This window comes from Scleropages formosus, chromosome 10, assembly GCF_900964775.1.
Source record: "Scleropages formosus chromosome 10, fSclFor1.1, whole genome shotgun sequence".
Classification (NCBI taxonomy): domain Eukaryota; kingdom Metazoa; phylum Chordata; class Actinopteri; order Osteoglossiformes; family Osteoglossidae; genus Scleropages; species Scleropages formosus.
This window is the reverse complement of record NC_041815.1, coordinates 30059020-30077954: the sequence shown is the minus strand read 5'-3', so window position 1 is coordinate 30077954 and position 18935 is coordinate 30059020. Positions and strand designations below refer to the sequence as shown.

The window sequence follows — 18935 nt, the reverse complement described above, 5'->3', positions numbered from 1 at the left end:
TCCACTTTATTTTTATTAATATATTTTTTATCTTTTAAATTCATAACAGCAAGAATCAAATATAGCATTGATAATAAAATTAGCATAAAACAAATTGCAGCAGAGGACAGAATACATTGTCTTTTTTTAGCAACTACAAGCAGAAGAAATGTCGGCAGGTCTGGTTACGCGCTGCTTGAACCCCAGACGTGTGCTTTGAGCAGATGAGAGGGTGAAAGTTGGGTCGCTGAACCCAAACACGGGACGCCATCCTTCTCCGCTGAACAAGTATTTCAACGGAGGTTCCTCCGCGTTCCTCATTTCTTTCATCTGCTAAAAGCACAACTGAAAATATATAAATAATCATGTGACCACTACAGCTACGGTGTGTGCATGTGCGCGCGTGTGCTTGTGTGTGTGTGTGTCTGTGTGTGTGTGTGTGTGTGTGTGTGTGTGTGTGTTTTCAGTCTGTTAATACTCCTGAACTAATGAAACTTATGAGTTTTACCTTAGTTTGTAACTTTTAAACACATATTTGCTTTTGTTATCCTGTTTTGTCTTAGTCCATTATTTCGATATTATCCTTTAAATATGCTCTGCTCTATAAAATTTGTATTTATTTGTTGATTTTGTATGTCGCCTCAAACATGCAATCCTCTCTGACTACCTAAGAAACAGAAGTTTTTATATGGTTGGACCGGGACGGGCGTGGTCCGGCCACACCTGTGTTACGGCAGGCAAGGCAGCCGGACGCTAACCGGTCAGTCGGGTGACCTGTGGGGGGCGCCGCTCACCCCCACCGGGCTTCCGGGCGAACTACAAGCCGCTGCGCAGAAAGCAGAGCGACGTTTGGCCTTTTCCGGAGCAGGCCGAAGCTCGACGCCTCCGCGGCGCTTTCGCAAGCAGTTTTGTTCAGCCTGTCTTTAGTCTTTTTTTAGTTAACCTAACAAAATTCCTCATTATTATAGACATTTTTTATTCAAAATAAGATCTCAATATTATACATGTTTTCTCTCTTTTTTGACTATGTACAGAAGTGCAAAAAAGTCAACCTTCGTCCCTTAAGTTCTACCTGCTCGCCTGCAGCCTCAGCTCCCGTCGACACCGAGAGCCGTCCGTTACGCAGCTTTTATAAACAAGACATCCAGGGATTTTAAAAATATTAAAACAATAGTTCACTATTTCAAATGGATACAGTAGAAAATAACTTTTACTCTAACATCTAAGAGCTAGACATTTTATTCATTTTTTTCCTCTTCTAATAGTGACTAATTACAAACCATAAATCATTAAAATTTTACGCAATTGTCCACCAGAGCCGTTGCCACAGCAACAAGACCTTTCTTAGGAACGATTTCCTCATCGTAAGATATCCATATAAAAGATCTTTGTTCAAAGAATTCAAACAGACAATGAAAAATGACCGACATTCTTACAATTCACTAAAAATAAAAATCATTTAGTTTACAATAAACAATAATACTAATACTTAAACTGACACTACATGTAAATTTAAAACTATGAGTATGGTATGAAGAACACATTTTCTAATATTTCATATTCTACAAAAGTTATCGGCAAAATCTAATGAGACAGAAATCCACTAACTAAATATTACAACAGTATCCAACTTGTAAGTAATATAAAATCAAAATGTAAGAAAACAAACAGAAGTGTATAAATGCAATGAGAGAGAGAAACAAAGAGGGAAGCGAAAGGTGTAATAAAGCGTGTGTTTGTGTGTGTGTGTGCGCGCGCGCGCGCGAGGAGCACAGCGGAGTACAACGAGTACAGAGTACACTGTACAGTGTGGTGACGCCGTGATTGCGGTTCCAGGTGACGGCATTGAGCCCCAGGTGGGATCTAAGGCTTCACCGGATGTACAATACAATCAGTAATCAGTAAGAGCCACTGGGCGACGCCTCTCACGGCGCTCCTTCACCGGGACACACCGCCGCCGCGTCGCACACAACAATAAAGTCATCGTAACGACAGCAAAGTAAAAGCCAGTAAAATAGTCATCAAATTCACATCCAACCCTGTAACTACTTTCAGCATCTGCTCGGCAATTTGGTTTACGGCGCGTGCGTCTGTAGCGAGTGCCTCCTTGGTGCTGCGTGCAGCGAGGCGCCGCGCCGCGCCACGCCACCCCCCTGTCTCCCCGCCCACCTCGCCGTGCTGTACCGCGAGGAAGCGGAGAGCAGAGAGGAAGTGCAGCCACGGTAAGGCATTGGGTCGAGACCCCTGGGCTGACGCCCCACGTCATCGCCGACGCGTCTTCAGTGAAGGCCTCTGACAAACGATAAAGCGATCGATCGAGTCAAATGACAGGTAGAGAACAGAAAACACCGGGGAGGCGGTGCTCAGTAACACTGCTGGAATAACACTAGTCTGGGGTGTACAGTCAATGGCACTTGGGTCCTAGAGCCCCGTCTTTAAAGCTTCGATGTGCTTCACCAAGGACACTCGTGTGTTTCGTACCCTAAACATTCATCTGTTTCGTCACCTCGCACCCGCTCCTTCCATACAATCTACTTTGCTTATTGAACAGAATCCGTACAAACACTTAAGAACACTGTGCATGCACAACTCATCTTATATGGCATTTATATTCTATATTCCCGTTTCGTTTAAATACAAGGTGCACCTTTGTTTTTTCTTGTTTTTTTTTTTTTTGTAAACCATGAAAGAAAGATTTTGATTTAAAACAAACAAAGGAACAAATGAAAAGAGAAGCATTTCTTGGTCTACTGCTGTACCGCTGCGCTCGCCTGACACCTCTGCGGTCGGACGCTCCTGGATGTGTGTGCAGGGGGGCGGGGCTTTGCGCCAATGTGGCCGCCGGCCTGAGCAGCCCTGCGCAGATGGAAGGGAAAGGCAGACAGTGCAGCCCGCGCAGCTCACACCGGCACACTGAGGGTAGGGTCGGGGTGTGGGGTCCTAGCCCCGCCACGGCAAGACACCACGTTGTCGGAATTCCGGGAGAGGGAGGGGCTTCAGTTGGGCGTGGGGTCTTCCTATCCGTCTTGTGTTGATCTCAGCGTGGTTCTTCGATGTTATGAAGGGCCAATGTCTGTCGGGAATGGGACACCTGCACACTTCAGGATGATCTGAAGGTGGAACAAAATACGAACCTGATCACGCAGAACCAAATACAGGGGGAGGAAGTCGGCAACGGTCTTATCGGCGCTGGCAGGATGCTCACGTTCGTCTAGGAGTTCACAGCTCCAGCAAGAGTCGAGGAGCGAGTGTGTGGGAGCGACGTAGCAAACAACAGTGCTTCTCTTCATTCATTCCTTCCTTCCTTCATATGACAATTTTCTGTAAAACCGCTTACAGCGTCTAGCTACTTACACTGATTTACACTTCTCTACTGGGTACCTTTTACCGCATCAACGCAGGCTAAGTACCTTCACCAAGGATCAATCTCAACACGCAAAGGCAGAGGCTCTAAGCTGCTCCACATGCTGGCCCTCTTCTCTAGGAGGGGGCACCACAGCATGACATATTTGAAGGACAGAATGAAGACAAACAGCGAGGACACTGATGTGTGGACTGAAACAAAAAGGGAAGCGAAACAAACTCACTGTTCAGGGTGGAGTTTCTACAGCTGAGCCACATACTTGTGACTAGTCAGATGATCTGCAGATATTATTGGAATCTGAAGACAGAGAAGAAGGGCAGTGAAACACCCACATGCAGGTCGACCGAGAGCAAATAGCAGTTCACGCATACGCACGCGCACAGGCACACATACACTGGTTACTCTGGAGTGCGAACTTCTCTCCGTCTGCACTACGTGCAGAGCTCTACCTAAACATTGTGTTTTAATGCGGTCAATTGGTTTCCTGACCGTCTTCACGATGAACAATGAAGACCAGAAAAGGGCTGAATCCCTGCGGATAATTTTGGGGCAAAAACGCAGTCGGGGGTCGCTGGGGCTGGGCTACGGAAAGCCGTGCTTACCAAGACCCCCCGTGCAAATCCCACTGGGCCTGCTGGCTGACCTGCACGCAGCAGCTAGGCGCTACGAGCGCTACCGCGGTAGAGCGCCGTGGTGCTCGGCATTCAGCCGCCCCTCCGCTAGCAGCACTGATGTCGTTTAGTTCCCTGGAGCTGCTGTGTGGGGGTGGGGTACTGACTGACCATCCCTTCTAATGGGGCAAGAATATGTTTTCGGATGAACGATGCATCTCCCAAAATTAATTGAAGCCAGAATAAAGGCATGTTATGCGTGGCACTGACAACTGCTACACATTTTACCATATCAGTAAGGAGAGTTATTGCATTGCCTCACTTATCCAAATTATTAAAACGGGTAGAAGGAGCTGAGCAGGAAGGTGACTAACTGTGGTCATGCGACTAATAATTATTACATCCTGGTTGCTGGAGAGTCCTTTTCTTTTTCTTCGCTTCCTTCACCGTGCTCTTCTATCTACTTTCTTGTTTTGCTCAGAACAACACGACGACAATTTGTCACTAACAAAGTTTCTGCACTTTTTACCCTTTATTTGGGAGAAATTATATGAACCGGGACCTACAATTTAATTTCTGCTTCCCACCATGTTTAATGGTCTTAATAATTTCTCACTTGTGTTTTTTAATGCTCCATTTTCTGTGTGCGACTGAGGGCGAGAGGCGCAGCGCAGTCTCACACTACCAGCAGCGTAAGGGTCTCACCATTAGTACTGAATGTGCTACTTCTGTAGTGTCCCTTGCCTTTATTGATGATGTGATTCTCTGAGATTGTCACTGTGTACAGAACTGCGATTTGTTATGGAACAAGCATTAATGTTTGTATACTGTGCAGTAAATAAAATACCTTTTCTGGAAGTAAAGTGACCGCGTGATGGGGTAACGTGCTGCCTGCTGTGTCAAGGACAAACAGGTAGGACGGTGGACTGTGATATGAAGAGCATATGTGGTTTGTTTTTATCCTCAGTCAAAAAGTCAATGTTACTCAGTTCTAGTGCAACTTTCCTTCGCAGGGCAGCTGGACTTTTTCTGTTCTTCGGGAAATTCTCGAATCTTCGAAATTGACGCTGTTCAGACTAAAAAGCTGGATTTGAATATCAGAATATGTAACTCAGTCCAAACCTTTCAGTCTGACTGTGAACTGAAAGGTCTACAGGTGAAAGGGACTAAGTGTAGAAAACACTATGAGCTTAACTAGAACTTTGTACGGTACAATCTGTACAGTAAAATATCACGGCACATCTGAAAAACAGCTGGAACCGCTGAATTGTCGTGGACTGAATTTAAGCTGTTCTTAGCTGACCGAGGTGCACTGCAAGTGTATGACTAGAGTGGTCTTGTTGACCGCAGCTGTGGCCAAATGATGACTAAAGTGACACCAGCTGCCCCGTGACACCCTGAGCGCTGGTAACAGCGACGGACTGTCCTTCACGAAGAAGAACATGCCAAATACACACCAAGTGTCCTCAAAAGTGAGTGAAGACTCAAGCTGCTGAGTTCTGATTTTGTACCTATATTTACATGTAATATTTCAAATTAAATGGTTTACGGTGCACTTTAAATCCTTAAATAAAAGCTTCCGTTTGTTTCACAAGTAATGATGAACTCACAGCAGCTCCTGGACGGGCTGAACGACAAAGGTTAAGTACAGGTGGGGTGAAAAGTGACAGAAGGTCAGTGGTTCGAGAGCCATGTCAGTGAAGTCCCACTGGACTCATTAATGGCTCACGGTGGTCATGAAGAAGGGGCTTCACTGAGCACAGTGGCGTGCAGACCAACCAGGGAGGAGCTCCCACACTCCACAGGCCCCACAGACCCCACCCCAGAGCCCAGAGCCCAGCATGAAGACAGGAGAGAGGCATCAACTGGTCGTAGGGAGGTAAGAAGCAGTAAAAGAGCAAACCTGATTGGCTGTGGCGGTTGCGAAGGGAACACTTGTGGCAGACGTGGTTGCTGCAGACACAGTGGCTGGCGTAGCACCGTGCATCATGGGAACTTTTTGGAGGGAAAATCACATAAGCAAACAGACAGAGGAGTGCAGCAATATGGCTATCAGTGCAGATGTGAGGTAAAAGGAGAAGTGAGCGGGAGGGAGGGAGGGAGGGAGGGAGGGGTGGATGCAACAGCGGAAAGCCATGTGACACAGGGACGGACCACCAGCACAGTGACATGCAGCCACAGAGCAGAGCATTCCACTGGGAGGGGGGGATGGGGGATGGGGACACAACACATGAGAACAGCTACCGCACTAATGTACCTGCACACGGCTCACTCACACACCCACGAGCACGTGAGACACAGGTCTCCACACCACACTGTATCATGTTACCATACGTCTCACTAATAGAGCCAAAGTCAAATGTTATTGTCTTCAGAACTCATGATAAAACATTCTGCCAAATACAACAAAGCATTATAATAATGGGGGAAAAAACTATTGTTCACATACTGTACAAGATTAAAACAACAACTGTAAACAAGAACAAGGCCTTTGTCTGAAACTCACAACCAACATAATCCACACAGGTGCAAGGAAAGCTGCCCTTTTGTTTTGTTGCTTTTTTCTTCAGGTGCAAAATGTCAATTAAATGTCAGCTCTTAAATTTAATTGATGGATGTTAGTGGGAGGGTGGGGGATAATGGCTACCTCCTCCGAGCTGTGGATTATGAAGGGGTGGGAGCAACGTAAAAGGCTTTAGGATCATTAAGAAAGAAAGCCGGCACCTACCAACACTTGTTGCAGGTGTCATGCACAATATTGAGCCTGCCCATCATGCATTGCAACAGGAAGTGGATTGGAAAGGGAGAGGGAGAAGAATCAAAACAACCCATCACAAGTGTCATTAGAATGAAAAACTAAGGAAGAGAATGTTGTTGTTATGGGAACAGCAGGATAAACACGATAAGCACAAATCGATCAGTTACAAAGTCGTGAACAATTTGCCAAAATAAGGACAGTGTTATTTGCAGTGTGTAGCTGCATCGAGTAACAACAGGCATGAGGGGAGTTATAATGATGACAAGATCACAACAAGAGGTACAATTAAGATGACGGCAGGGCTCACGACTAAACTACAGAGGATAAACTAAATAAAACCAGGGTATAAATGCTGGTGAATACAGTTATATCTGTCACACTGCACAACAAAATGTGTTCTGAATTCCAGTGGCCATACATACAATTTAGGGGAAAGAATTTCTAGCTGAAGGGCTCAGTTCATTAATCAGTCCAAGCACGGTGCTTTTATTGTTACTATATACACATACACACGCACAGCTAAAAAGAGAGGATGTGGCTGCAGTGCGTGTGCTGCAGAACAGCTATGGATAGGGGGCGCTAAGACACAGCGCACCTCAATTCACTGCTACGGAATCATGCCACTGTAAGTGGTGAGCTGTGTTTCTGAGCAGTCTGTTCACACACTGGTATAAAACAGTCTCTGATTGGCTGCACTGGGGGGAAACAGCCTTGCTGAGGACAGCGTCTCCGAGACACCTCCTCTTCTGTCAATCACATTGTCTACCACGGGGGCCCACAAACTAATGTTAATTGTACAGGTCACTAAAGCCCCGTCCCGGCCACTCAGCACTGAGAAGCTTCCGGCTGTACCGAGCATCTCCTGCTTAGAGCAGGTCAGGGGTCAGACGTCAGAGGTGCGAGCGCTGTACCTGACGGGATGAAGGCGGCCTGCTGCTGGAACTGCATATTGGCGAGGGCCTGCTGATACTGGAACATGCCAGCGTTGAACATGGCAGTGGCACCATTGGCTTTCTCCAGAGCGGGTCTCTTTGGTAAAGGGGGCAGGACTCCGGGAGGGATTCCCTGCCAACCCAATGTGTGTGTGTGTGTGTGTGTGTGTGTGTGTGTGTGTGTGTGTGGGGGGGGGGGAGGGGGGGGGGTGACCACGCAACAGAAGCGGAGTGACAGTAGAAGAGAGAGAGAGAACAAAGATGTCATTAGAGGACAACAGGCCCACCTCTCTGGACCTTGATGATGAGCAACCAGCAAGCAGGCGGTGGACTAAACTACTTCCAGTGCAAGACAGTGGTGCTGACAGCAATACGGACAATGGTAACCATGGGAACGAGTCATAACATCAACACCTCGTAACTCGACAGGAATCACATTCTTAACATTACATGTAATAATGCAAAACAGGCAAGCACTGCTCTAACACATCTAGCAAGGGTGTGCTGCACCTGCACGTTACCATGTTCTCTCATACTTTAATCAAGACAGTAAATCAATGTAACAGTAGTAAATAACAGGAGTTTCAATGGAAATGGCATTGAGAAGGAAAGCTGCACTGCTAACTCCATGAAGGACAGTGGAAGCCATGTTAATTCTGTCACTAGAGAGGATTACAACCCATAGAGCCCCCCCGCTCCCCCATTAGACATGCAAACCCCAACAGTACAAACATGCAAGACATTTGAATAGTTACACTGCAGTACTTGACATGTTCTACATAAACACAGAGTCATGCCAACACACATAGTGTTTATCTACACTTTAGAGCGCTCTTCATTTACCATTAAAACAGAGTTCAGGTGATTGATTGACTGTGGTCCATTTTTACAAAAACACTTTTTAAATCTACATTTTGGTTTTTCACTGGGCTCAGTTCTCAGCAAGCTGAAGGTGTAAATGACTGTGTTCAAAGGTTCACATTGAGAATGCCACAATCAATTTACCACCAAATCAATGAAAATTCTGCAACAAAATGTAAATTTAATTTCTTTCATAATAATATTTTAGTTAAAAACTTATAACTACAACAAAGCTACATGCCAAGCTAAAAGGTGAAAGGTCATAGTACCAGGTCAAAGGTTGCCTCGAGGGGTCGCTTCAGTGATTTGACAGCCGACTGAGTCTTAATTAGCAGGCAGCGAGCACATGATGGCAATGGGCCAATGGGGTTCAAGCGCATTAACATAAACAGCAAGCAGAGGTGCATCATGGGGGCAGCAGTGCAGTTTGGGTAGGTGAGAAAAAAAACAAATAAAAAACAAATCATCGGAATGCAATATACAACGAATAACAAGACTAGGCATGCACTGTAAGGCACTGCTGTGGTTACTGTACACACTGAGGCTGAGCTCGTCTACAGCTACACCTGTACACCTGCATACCTGACTGCAGTACACACTACTGGGCTCATCTCTACAGTCACACTCTGCAGCACATGGCAACAGCTGCGGCAATGTCTTGCTCAAGGTAAACACACTCTTCTAGACTCTTCTATGCTGACAAGTAGATACACACTGTGCCGTGTCCAGCCAAGGCTCTTGCTCTACAGCGCTCAGAGCAGGGTAAACTCGCTGCCCGCCCGTCTCTAACATGCTGCGTCTGGGTCTATGGTTACAGTTACTCATTTTTTTCTTTCTTTCTTTTTTTTTTTTTTTTTTTAAAAAACTCTTTTACAGTTTTATGGCTCCCAGGGGTGTCCCCAGGGCAAGGGGGGCAGCAGAGCCTGCAGGCTGGGCGGCGGAGGGCTGGACCTACCATTGCGGCGGCGGCGGCAGCCTGGTTGACCTGGTGCTGGGCGGCCTTGATCTTGGCCTGTAGGTGGGCTGGGGGGTGGAAGTACTTGCACTTCTCACGCGAGCAGCGGCCCTTTATGTAGTCCATACACACGGTGACCGTGTTGTCATTGGTGTCGATCATGGTGCTGTCGGAGGGGTGCGCGAAGCGGCAGTCATTCTCACCCCGAGTGCAGTTCCCTCTCTGGTACTCCCGACACACCTGCAGGCACACGCACACGCACACGCACACAATTGCACAGAGCGAGGGAGAGGGAGAAAGGGAGCAGTTGAGTGTGTGAGTGTTCATAGACAAGCACAGGAGAGTAACAGAAATAGAAGAAAGAGGAAGGAGAAATATCAAGGAATGGTACATCACATTTCACGCTCACAGCTGCAGCACCTCTTATTCTCTCTCTCTCTCTCTCTCTCTCTCTCTCTCTCTCTCTCTCTCTCTCACACAGAGTATGGGAAAATGAGAGCTGTGTGCACTGTTATCTGGTAGACAGCAGGGGGCGCTCTTCTCCTTCTGCTGCAGCTGTCACTACTGCTGACACAGTGACCACCCTGTACAGTTTAAGGCACAATGCAGAGGCCAAAGTGACCACACAGCGCCCCCATCAGTCAGACTGCTTCCTTTCACCGAGTCACAATGGAGAGGCACTGTCCATGCAACCTCGAGCAGATGCTCTTGAGAGTACCCAGCATCCCCTCTAGACACACACACACACAAATTAGGCTCTGTCAGATGAATCTGATCCCTGCTGTCCTCAGCAGTCCCTGTCCAACAGAAGCACCTTCGGGACTCTGTGTCATCAGTGTGTCATCAGTTGGCTATGCTTCCTCTCTTTGGACATATCTCTTGTCTGCGCTGCTGCAGATATACGATGTCCTGCATAATTCACGAGAGCCTCTCACTGTCCGACATAAAATTATCGACTTGGGAAGGAGGCAACATAAAATGGCCACAAGCATGTGTCTGCATCATATCAGCACGTTGCAATGGGCACGAGGGGTCCTTGCCTCACTAACGGTCCAGTAATGGACTTTCAGTGATACAAACCATTTATTTCAACAGCATTTTCTTCACTTCCCTGTTTTGCAGCCTCCGTGACAGTAGTGGAGCGAACGCTGTGAGGCAATGCGAACACAAACACACAGACCCTACAGAACAACGAGAGAATAGTTGAGGGGTGTCTCCATCCTCCATCAATATCACTATTAGCTTCTAATGACCACGGCTTAGTGCCAAACTAGCTGCCTTGGAGTTACAAACAAAGCGAGTTAGGGACTGACTTAAGGACCCCAGCTGTGTTTTGTACATTGAGGAGCCCATGTTTATTTGAGCCTTGTGGAGGTGGTGCCTGCACTTTGCGTGCCACAAGGTTTCAGGTTCAAATCCAGGGAAAGACTCCGCTGACTTCCTTCAGCAAGGACTCACCTCCAGCCGGTCTGTTCTCATGAGCTTCTGGGCGGCAGCGCTGGCGGTGGGGACAGGGACGCTCGGAGTGCTGGCCACCAGTACAGGCGCGCTGGGCAGGATCTCCGTCTGCATGAGGCCTGGCGACACCGGCCCCAGGTACGGGCTAAACGCCGCTGCTGCTGCCGCTGCCGAGGCATTGGTCGCCAGACTGGGGGTCACCGAGAACATGGGCTGCAGGAGGTCACAAGCCAGAGGTCACACAAAATGACTCACAGTGACTAATGACCACACACATGTCACCTGCCCAGTGAGACGGATGCAGGGCGCTAGACTCCTACTTTTGCCGTGTGACCCCGAGGCACTTCCTCCCCGTGTCTTCTTCCCCACGACCTATTTACTGTATGCAGCTACCGCATCATGGTGGTTCCTCTCTTTAAAACCCGCACCCATTTCCCCATTGCCTTGTCAACGGCTCAGCTTTCATTTATTACTCTTAATCTGTGATCGCCTTTGGTGCTACAATGACCTCTGACCCACAAGACGTTCTCCACACCTCACCTCAACAGCCCTGTGGACATTTCCCTCGTCCAGCGTCTGCAGTCTCTGAGCTAGAGTAACGTGTTGTGAATTCTTGTCTGTTCATGGAAACTACCAGAAACTTCTTGGAATGATGAGGTAATGGCTTGGAGGAGGAGGGTGCTGCTGCTCAGTGACTCATCAGTTCAGCACTCCAGCCTCTGCCTAGAGCAGGTGTGGTCGCGTCTCTGTACTCGTCCCTGTGTTTGTCCCTGCGTTCACACTACAATCGACACTGGACATTCATCCACAGGCCACCACTCTGCAGCTAAAAGGTGAAAGGTTGCCGTACTGGCCTCCTAGTCCCCCCCACCTTAAAGCTGTCTCACCAGCCCAGGAGACATCCTGTGAGGGATGGCGAAGGGCAGTCAGTCGCCCCAACGTGCATATGAGACAGTGTGCTAATTTGATTACCTTCAGTGCTACATCACGCATGAAATTAAAATGGGCTTTGGCGGGCGGGGCCTGGAGCCCGTCCCGATCCATCTGTGCCATCCTTTGTGTTCCAGAGAGGTGTTCCTAATCTCCTGTATGTGCTGCCAATCTCACCCTTACGGTGGTGCTCTGAGGTAAGGGCTCTGTGTGTGTGTCAGAGAGAGAAAGAGCGAGAGAGCAGAGCTTCACCCACCACTGGCTGCAGCTGTGTGCCTGGCATCATGGCGTTGGCCAGCTGCATCTGCTGCGCCAACATGACCATGTTCTTCTGCTGGATCAGGTTGTTGCGCCCATTGATCTCCAGCTGGGTCTTCAGGTGCGGAGGGGGGTGCAGGTACTTGCAGTTCTCTCTGGAGCATCGTCCCTGGGGGGGAGTGGGAAGGGGGGAGCAAAGGCACAGGTCAGTGACATTGGTACACTCTGTGACATCACGAATGATCAGCTGCAGTCAAAAGAATCTCTCCTCTCTGATCAATTTCACCTTCAGTGGACCTTTACTGCATTACCATAGTACAAAATTTCAATAAGAACAAATGTCATAGCATATGGTACTCTGTCTCACTCTCCCCATATCCGGCGGTCTCTCCCAATCTTGCTACAGGTCTCATTCACCCTGAGAGACAAAGGAGTCTTCCAATCAGCGCTCCAGTCACACGGAGGACAGTACCACAGCTGGCCTACAGTAAAGTGAGCAGCCCCCCCCTCCAAGGAGGTAGCAGAGCTGGAGGACTAGGTTGGAAGATGTGTACAACCGGCTCCTAGGGGCCTTGTCTTCCTGATCTCCACGCACACTGCAGGTTGAGCGTGCGCTCAGTGCACAGTCACTACAGATCTATAAGCCAGACTCTGAGAATCTCGCTGTCCAGCAGAACACGCGGCTGCTGCAGTGCCAGGGAACATAAACCCAGCACCACAGGTGGTCAGGGTCCAGACATTGACACAGAACTCACCACAAACTGCCCCACACCATATCTGAGTGTTGGCACACATGTGGGTTTGCTTTGTGTGTTTGTGTGAGAGGGGGAGAGATAAAATCACCTTGGCCTCATTAGGAGACACACTGCAGGTCTGTTGCTCTGGCTCCTCACCACAGGAGGGCGCTCTTTCAGTACCAGTCATAACACATCCAGCACATAGCCTCCACTGCTCCCATCCGCTCCACTCCTGGGAGTGGGGGTGCAGCACGAGATGCACAGCTGATGTGTGACTATAAAAAGGCAGGATAACACCCCCAGGTCCCTTGACCCCCCCCCCAGTGGACACATACTGTTAACAATGCACCCGTCACTCACATTCATTGTGGGGAGGCTGACCAGGATCACAGACCCTTGGTGTCTATGGCAACCACATGTGGTTTACCTCCCTGGTCCTCAGTTGTGTTTACCAACAAGAGTGCAAACCTGGAGACAGTCTGACCCAAACAATGTGTGTGCGCATGCAGACAGAACACACACAAGAGTTGTGTGTGCAGCTCCAGATTGTAATCTAAGCTGTGGAAGTGCTATTATTAGCCCGGATCTTTCAGCCCCATTAATCTGCAGAGGTGATGCCTCCTCCCCGCACAGGAAGGGGACAGAGACTGTTTAGAGCCGATCCAATCGGCGCTTTCTCTCCCAATTACACCACCATGGGGTGGCACTCTTCTCCTGGGGGTGGGGGGTACATGCAGCTTTCTGTTTCTTAGCAGTGAGCAGGCTGGGAAGCCCCTCCCCCTATAAAGGAAAAAAATGACATGTGGGATAGGGTCACAGGGCTCGTCCCCAGCTGACCTTCCAATCACTGCAAGCTAATGTACACACACACATACACACACACGTTCACCCCACCACTGAGATGTTTCCACTTCCTAAGTCTACAAAGTCATTTTGTCAGCAAAGCAAAAACAACGAGAAGTAATGCACAGACCACATAACAAACAATCCTAATACAGCGCATGTGTGTATGAGTGTGTGTGTGAGTGTATGGAATTCCGTGTAAAAAGCACGACAGCACCAACGCAGCCTCTCGATTCACAACGGAATTGCAGATGCTCTGTCACACGGTGACATCAGGAGACCGGGTCTGTGCGTGTGCAGACACACACACAGTGTGTGAAGAGTTTCCAGGAGTGGAGTGCTGTCACGACTTTCAAATTTACCATATTCATAAATATGGCTGCCAATCTCATTCATTTTATTTTCTGTAGCCAATGATGTAAAAGTATATTACAGTAAAGTAACATGAGTGTAGGAACAACACAGGGTTTTCTGTAATTCCATGTGAAACGATCACAGTTCCATTCTTCCCCAGGGAATGTAAACAACAGGAAGTTGAAGAGTGAACTGCATTCAGGCCGGAAGTCACTGCACACCACCCAAGTGTGTGTGTGTGTGTGTGTGTGTGTGTGTGTGTGTGTGTGTGTGTGCGTGCGTGTGCGCGCGCGCGGGTTGGGTAGGGCTCGGTTCGCATTCAGTAATCATTATAATAGGAACGGGACCCACTGTTTTATTGCAGCTGCACACAGAGCAGCAAAGCAGGCTGGGTTGTGTTATTATACAGCAACGGCTGGAACATGACGTTGTAATACATAATAGTCAGAGATATAAATGAAACCTCAGCAGTGTAATAACAGAAACGAAACTGGTGTTATTATTGTTCACGATAATAAAAACCCAAGCAACTCAGGCACACACACACACAAATAAAAAGGCTACTAGTTTATTTACAACATCAGAGAGTCAGAGAGATATGGCAATGTGCTACCCTTTGGGGAAAGGGAAGGAGGGAGAGACACACACACACACGCACACACACATACACACATACACACAGGAATGCGCTGTGCTCTTGGACACAGACACACAGGAGAAAGGCTCTCCTCTGCGGAGCAGTCAGAGATGGACATGAGCGCCGTGTGGACACCGAACCAGAGAGACACATGGGAAGGACGTCTGTGTTGAAGACAGAGGTACAGAAATGAGAGTGGACTCCTCTTCAGGAACTCTTTATTCTCCCTTGCTGACCACAAACAGCCAAGCGCTGACTCACCAGGAGCGGCCTTCAAACACACAGACACACTACTATTTCAGTGAAAGTGTAAAAAAGCAATACTTTAGTGCTTGAAATAGAAGTCAACGGAAAGAGGAGATTCAGACTGGCATTCAGACTTGGGGAGACTTGGGCACGTGCACCTTCTCAATGAGTGTACCAGTTCTGGGTTCGAACTCAACCCTAGGGGTCGGTTTGCCTTGCCAGCTCAGTGACCTTTAACCCTACACACTGACCACAAAAGGCAGAAAAGCCACAATTAGTTCGATTTTTCTCAGGTGCCAGTGCTCACATTGCAGCCCATGAGTCATCAGCATGGTAACGGAGTGCATGACATGTACGTGTTTGAGGGGCACTGTGAGAGACAAGGGCCCACCCAACCCCACCCCACCATGCTAGGGGTGAGACAGAGCTATCAGCTCACGTGGACACAAACCATCCCTCAGAAAGACATGGAACACAGCACAAAGTGGCCTGTATGTCCTCTGCATGTCCCCTGCATGTCCCCACGTCCCTCTGGAGCTGTGTGACCCGAGAGCGTTGTGGAGGGGCTGCCCTGGGGGCCGTGGCCAGACTCACTGAGGAGGGGTCCAGTCACCCCTGAACTCGCTGACAACTTCCTAAAGCAGAGCTGTGGGTGGCAACAGCTCTCTCTGCACTGGCCCAGCGGGACTCATTCCACTCTGCCCACTAGTGGCCACAGCATAATGTGAACTCAGACAAACACACCCTGCACACAACAAACAGCCACGTGTGGAACATATGTGCAGTAAAGTTCCCAGTGTGACACCCAGAGAGAAGTGCAAAAGGCTATGTGAAACACGGTATCGCCTGTGTGGACAGCAGGCCCCAGTAACAGGCCTCTCTCACCTTGTCCAGGGGTCAAGGACAACAACAATAAGCACACACACACACACACACACACACACACACACATACACTTTCTGACCCGCTTGTCCCATACAGGGTCGCTGGGAACCGGAGCCTAACCAGGCAACACATGGCATGAAGCCAGAGGGGGAGGGGACACACCCAGGACAGGACGCCAGTCCGTCGCAAGGAACCCCAAGCGGGACTTGAACCCCAGACCCAGCGGAGAGCAGGACCTGGTCCAACCCACTGTACCACTGCACCCCGATGACAGTAAGCTCTCTATACAATGTTGTCAGGACAAAGTCAAGGACTGATCTGTCCTTCCAAGGTCGTGACAAGGTCATCCTCCAAGGTCTCCCCGCTGGAGAGACTTCCCAGCCTCCATAACAACAGTCAATAAAGTGGAAACACACGAGCTCGGGGCATCGCCCACTCTTTCATTAGTGCTGTCTGGGTGGGCACCGAGGATGCCAAGTGGGTGAGGTTCTTCAGAGCGGCATGCGGCGAGGTGAGACGCAGGGGCCTAATGACTCATCGCCATCCTCTCCCGACGTGGCGCGGCAGTCGTCCTCCTCGTAGCATGCTGATAGCGATCAGCAAGATAACAGCGCTAATTAACCGGCTCCAAGAGACGGTCGCTCTTCGACATGGACACCCTCTGCGTGGCTCGAGTCTGATCCAGTCACACATTCCTGTCTCTTCGGTAACAGTTTTTACTGAGGGAAAACACGGTCGACACATGGTCATGTGAGGGAGGGCAAGACCAGAGCTACTCCTGAGAAGTTAACCTGCATCCTTCAGAAGAACAAAGCAGCAGAGTTTCTGAACCACAACACACACACACACACACACACACACACAGAGTTGTACACATGGAGTGACAGTGCTCATAGGAAGGCCCAGGGTGCCAGACTGCAAAAACAGTGGAAAATCCCATCATTTCCTTTCCCATGAGCCTCTTCTCCCACCAAGTCTGAGAACTCCAATCATGGGCTGCAGTTCAATATTCACTCTCATCAGATGTGATTCATTTTCATCTCCCCCAATTAATAAACAGAAATGTAACAAATGGGAAACGGCTCCACAGCTTCTAAACGCTCGTCCATAACTCACCTCCCCCCACTTCATAATTCTCCTTCCAGAAAAAAAGAAATTGGTTTCAGGAGAGTGAACAATTCAAGCCTTTTGAATCTGAAAACCTTTTGTGCCTGTTGTCTGTGGATCAATTTTGTGTGATGTCTCTGTCTGTAACTCCGCCATGGACAGTCCCAAGCCCGGCTGAGAAAGGAGGAGGGTTAGGCTTGGGGCTAGCTACTTCACACCATAAAAACCTTGCCAGCTACAGAAACGCCAACAAGGAAACTTCAAGGAGAGCCCATGTTGGCGGCCTATGCCCCAGGAGGGGTGGAAGGAGTAAGTAAGTCTCTGTCTCTTATCAGAGATCCCACACTTCATACCCATGTTATTTCTGTGTGCTTCCTTGCCACCCCCCCATGTGTAGGACCTCAGAAATGTGGACAAAACTATGGAAAATTAAGAAAGGACAAATATTTCAGGTCCTGAACTGACACTGTGCTATGGAAACATCTTTTAATAACAGATATCATCACTTCACTGCTCTCTCTCACAAATACACACGCTGGAAGTCCATCAACTGCACTACCCCCTCAAGGACTTTCTGGTACACCTCCCAGTTCCTCCATGTGGAATTTCCTCACCTGACTCCTCCACAAACTCCAACATCAACAACCACTTGTCCCAAGTGGGATCACAAGCAAGCCGAGGCCTAAAGCACAAGGCTAAGGTGGGAAGGGGAAGCACCCTGGATGGGATGCTAGTCCACCACAGGGCACCCCAAGCAGGACTCGATCCCCAGACCTGCCACACAGCAGGCACCGGCCAAACCCACTGCGCCACCACACACCCCCTCCACAGACTCCCTAGCCTTTAAAATGCTGTGTGTACCATCCTGTCCCCTGCTGCTCAGTGACAGTTACACCACACCTATAGGAACTCTAGTCCACTCACAAAGGCAAGTACTACTTTAAAAACACATAAACATTGCGAGGGAGCTGTTTCTGAGCGATATGTGGGATATTACTTGTGTGTGTGTGTGTGTGTGTGTGTGTGTGTGTGTGTGTTGCTTGGTTCACTGTCAGAATGTGGACATTCCGATGCTGGTGAGTCAGTCCTAAACAGATCGACTTTCCAAGAGCAACATCCCTGTGGCCGAGAGCGCCGTTTCTAAAGCAACGCCCGAGAAGAGTGGCACCAGGAGATGGTCCATAGGAGATGTTTTGGACTGGGGAGGACAGGAGAGGCAGGACCAGGGACCTGAGGTTTGAGCTCCTGACTTTTCCCAGAACTGGCAAAGATGGGAAGTTTAAAAGCTCAGAATCCATTGGCAGCATTTCTGTGGAAAGTGTCGCTGGGGTGAAGAGAGCGGCATCTGTGCCAGGACTCCACTTCCTGTTGGAGAAACAGCCAGAGACAAGCTGGAGCACTGACTGGAGTCACGGTCCAAGTCTGGCTCTGAGTAGTGGCCTCACACACAAAGACCAATATATAGTTTGTACCTGGTACATGAATACACACATATACTTAACCCCCCCCCCCCACACACACACACACACACACACACACACACACACACAGAGCCATAAATACTGCCACTGTGGTCGTGGTCTTGTAGCAACAAGCTTCTCTCACTTCACAGGGACAATGTAAGATGAAGATCTGACTGCTTCTAAAATCCATGATGGCAACCTCCACCTTCCTCAAATTCCCTACACACAACTTTCATTTTCCCACAGAAAGTCCTTCAGACCACATGTTTCTAAGAAGAGTCTCAACCCTCTTAAGTACTGACTCCGCCTGGATAAATGGGCAGCCTCCACCTGCCACAGATGTGCTCCACCCAAAGGGCCTGACTTGCTCTGGTCAGTACTCCTGTCGGTCTGCAGAAAAAAAGGATGCAACTAAGTAAATCGTGGAGTGCCTTGCCACACTGGAGGCCCGAGTGTCAATGTGATAATTGCACTGCAATGTTGTCAGACTGTGTGTGTGTGAGTGTCTGTGTGTGTGTGCACACATGCACTGAGGGGCTGCCTGTATCTGAGTCAGG

General features: G+C 48.8%; 1 protein-coding gene across 8 annotated transcripts in view; it reads right to left on the bottom strand.

Moving 5' to 3' along the window:
- Positions 1-18935, bottom strand: part of LOC108932351 (muscleblind-like splicing regulator 1) — a 35961-nt gene continuing 17026 nt past the window's right edge. For 4 of the 8 annotated variants that reach the window (XM_018748633.2, XM_018748632.2, XM_018748631.2 and 1 more), the window contains exons 3-11: positions 12105-12275; positions 10919-11131; positions 9461-9700; positions 8775-8828; positions 7624-7777; positions 6683-6718; positions 5858-5949; positions 3567-3640; positions 1-3089 (exon numbers count right to left, since the gene is read on the bottom strand). In XM_018748633.2, the coding sequence (XP_018604149.1) occupies positions 3584-3640; positions 5858-5949; positions 6683-6718; positions 7624-7777; positions 8775-8828; positions 9461-9700; positions 10919-11131; positions 12105-12275 (1017 nt within the window). In that variant the 3' untranslated portion in view covers positions 1-3089; positions 3567-3583. The remainder of the gene's footprint in view (positions 3090-3566; positions 3641-5857; positions 5950-6682; positions 6719-7623; positions 7778-8774; positions 8829-9460; positions 9701-10918; positions 11132-12104; positions 12276-18935) is intronic. The other 4 variants (XM_018748634.2, XM_018748635.2, XM_018748637.2 and 1 more) reach the window with 4 other exon arrangements.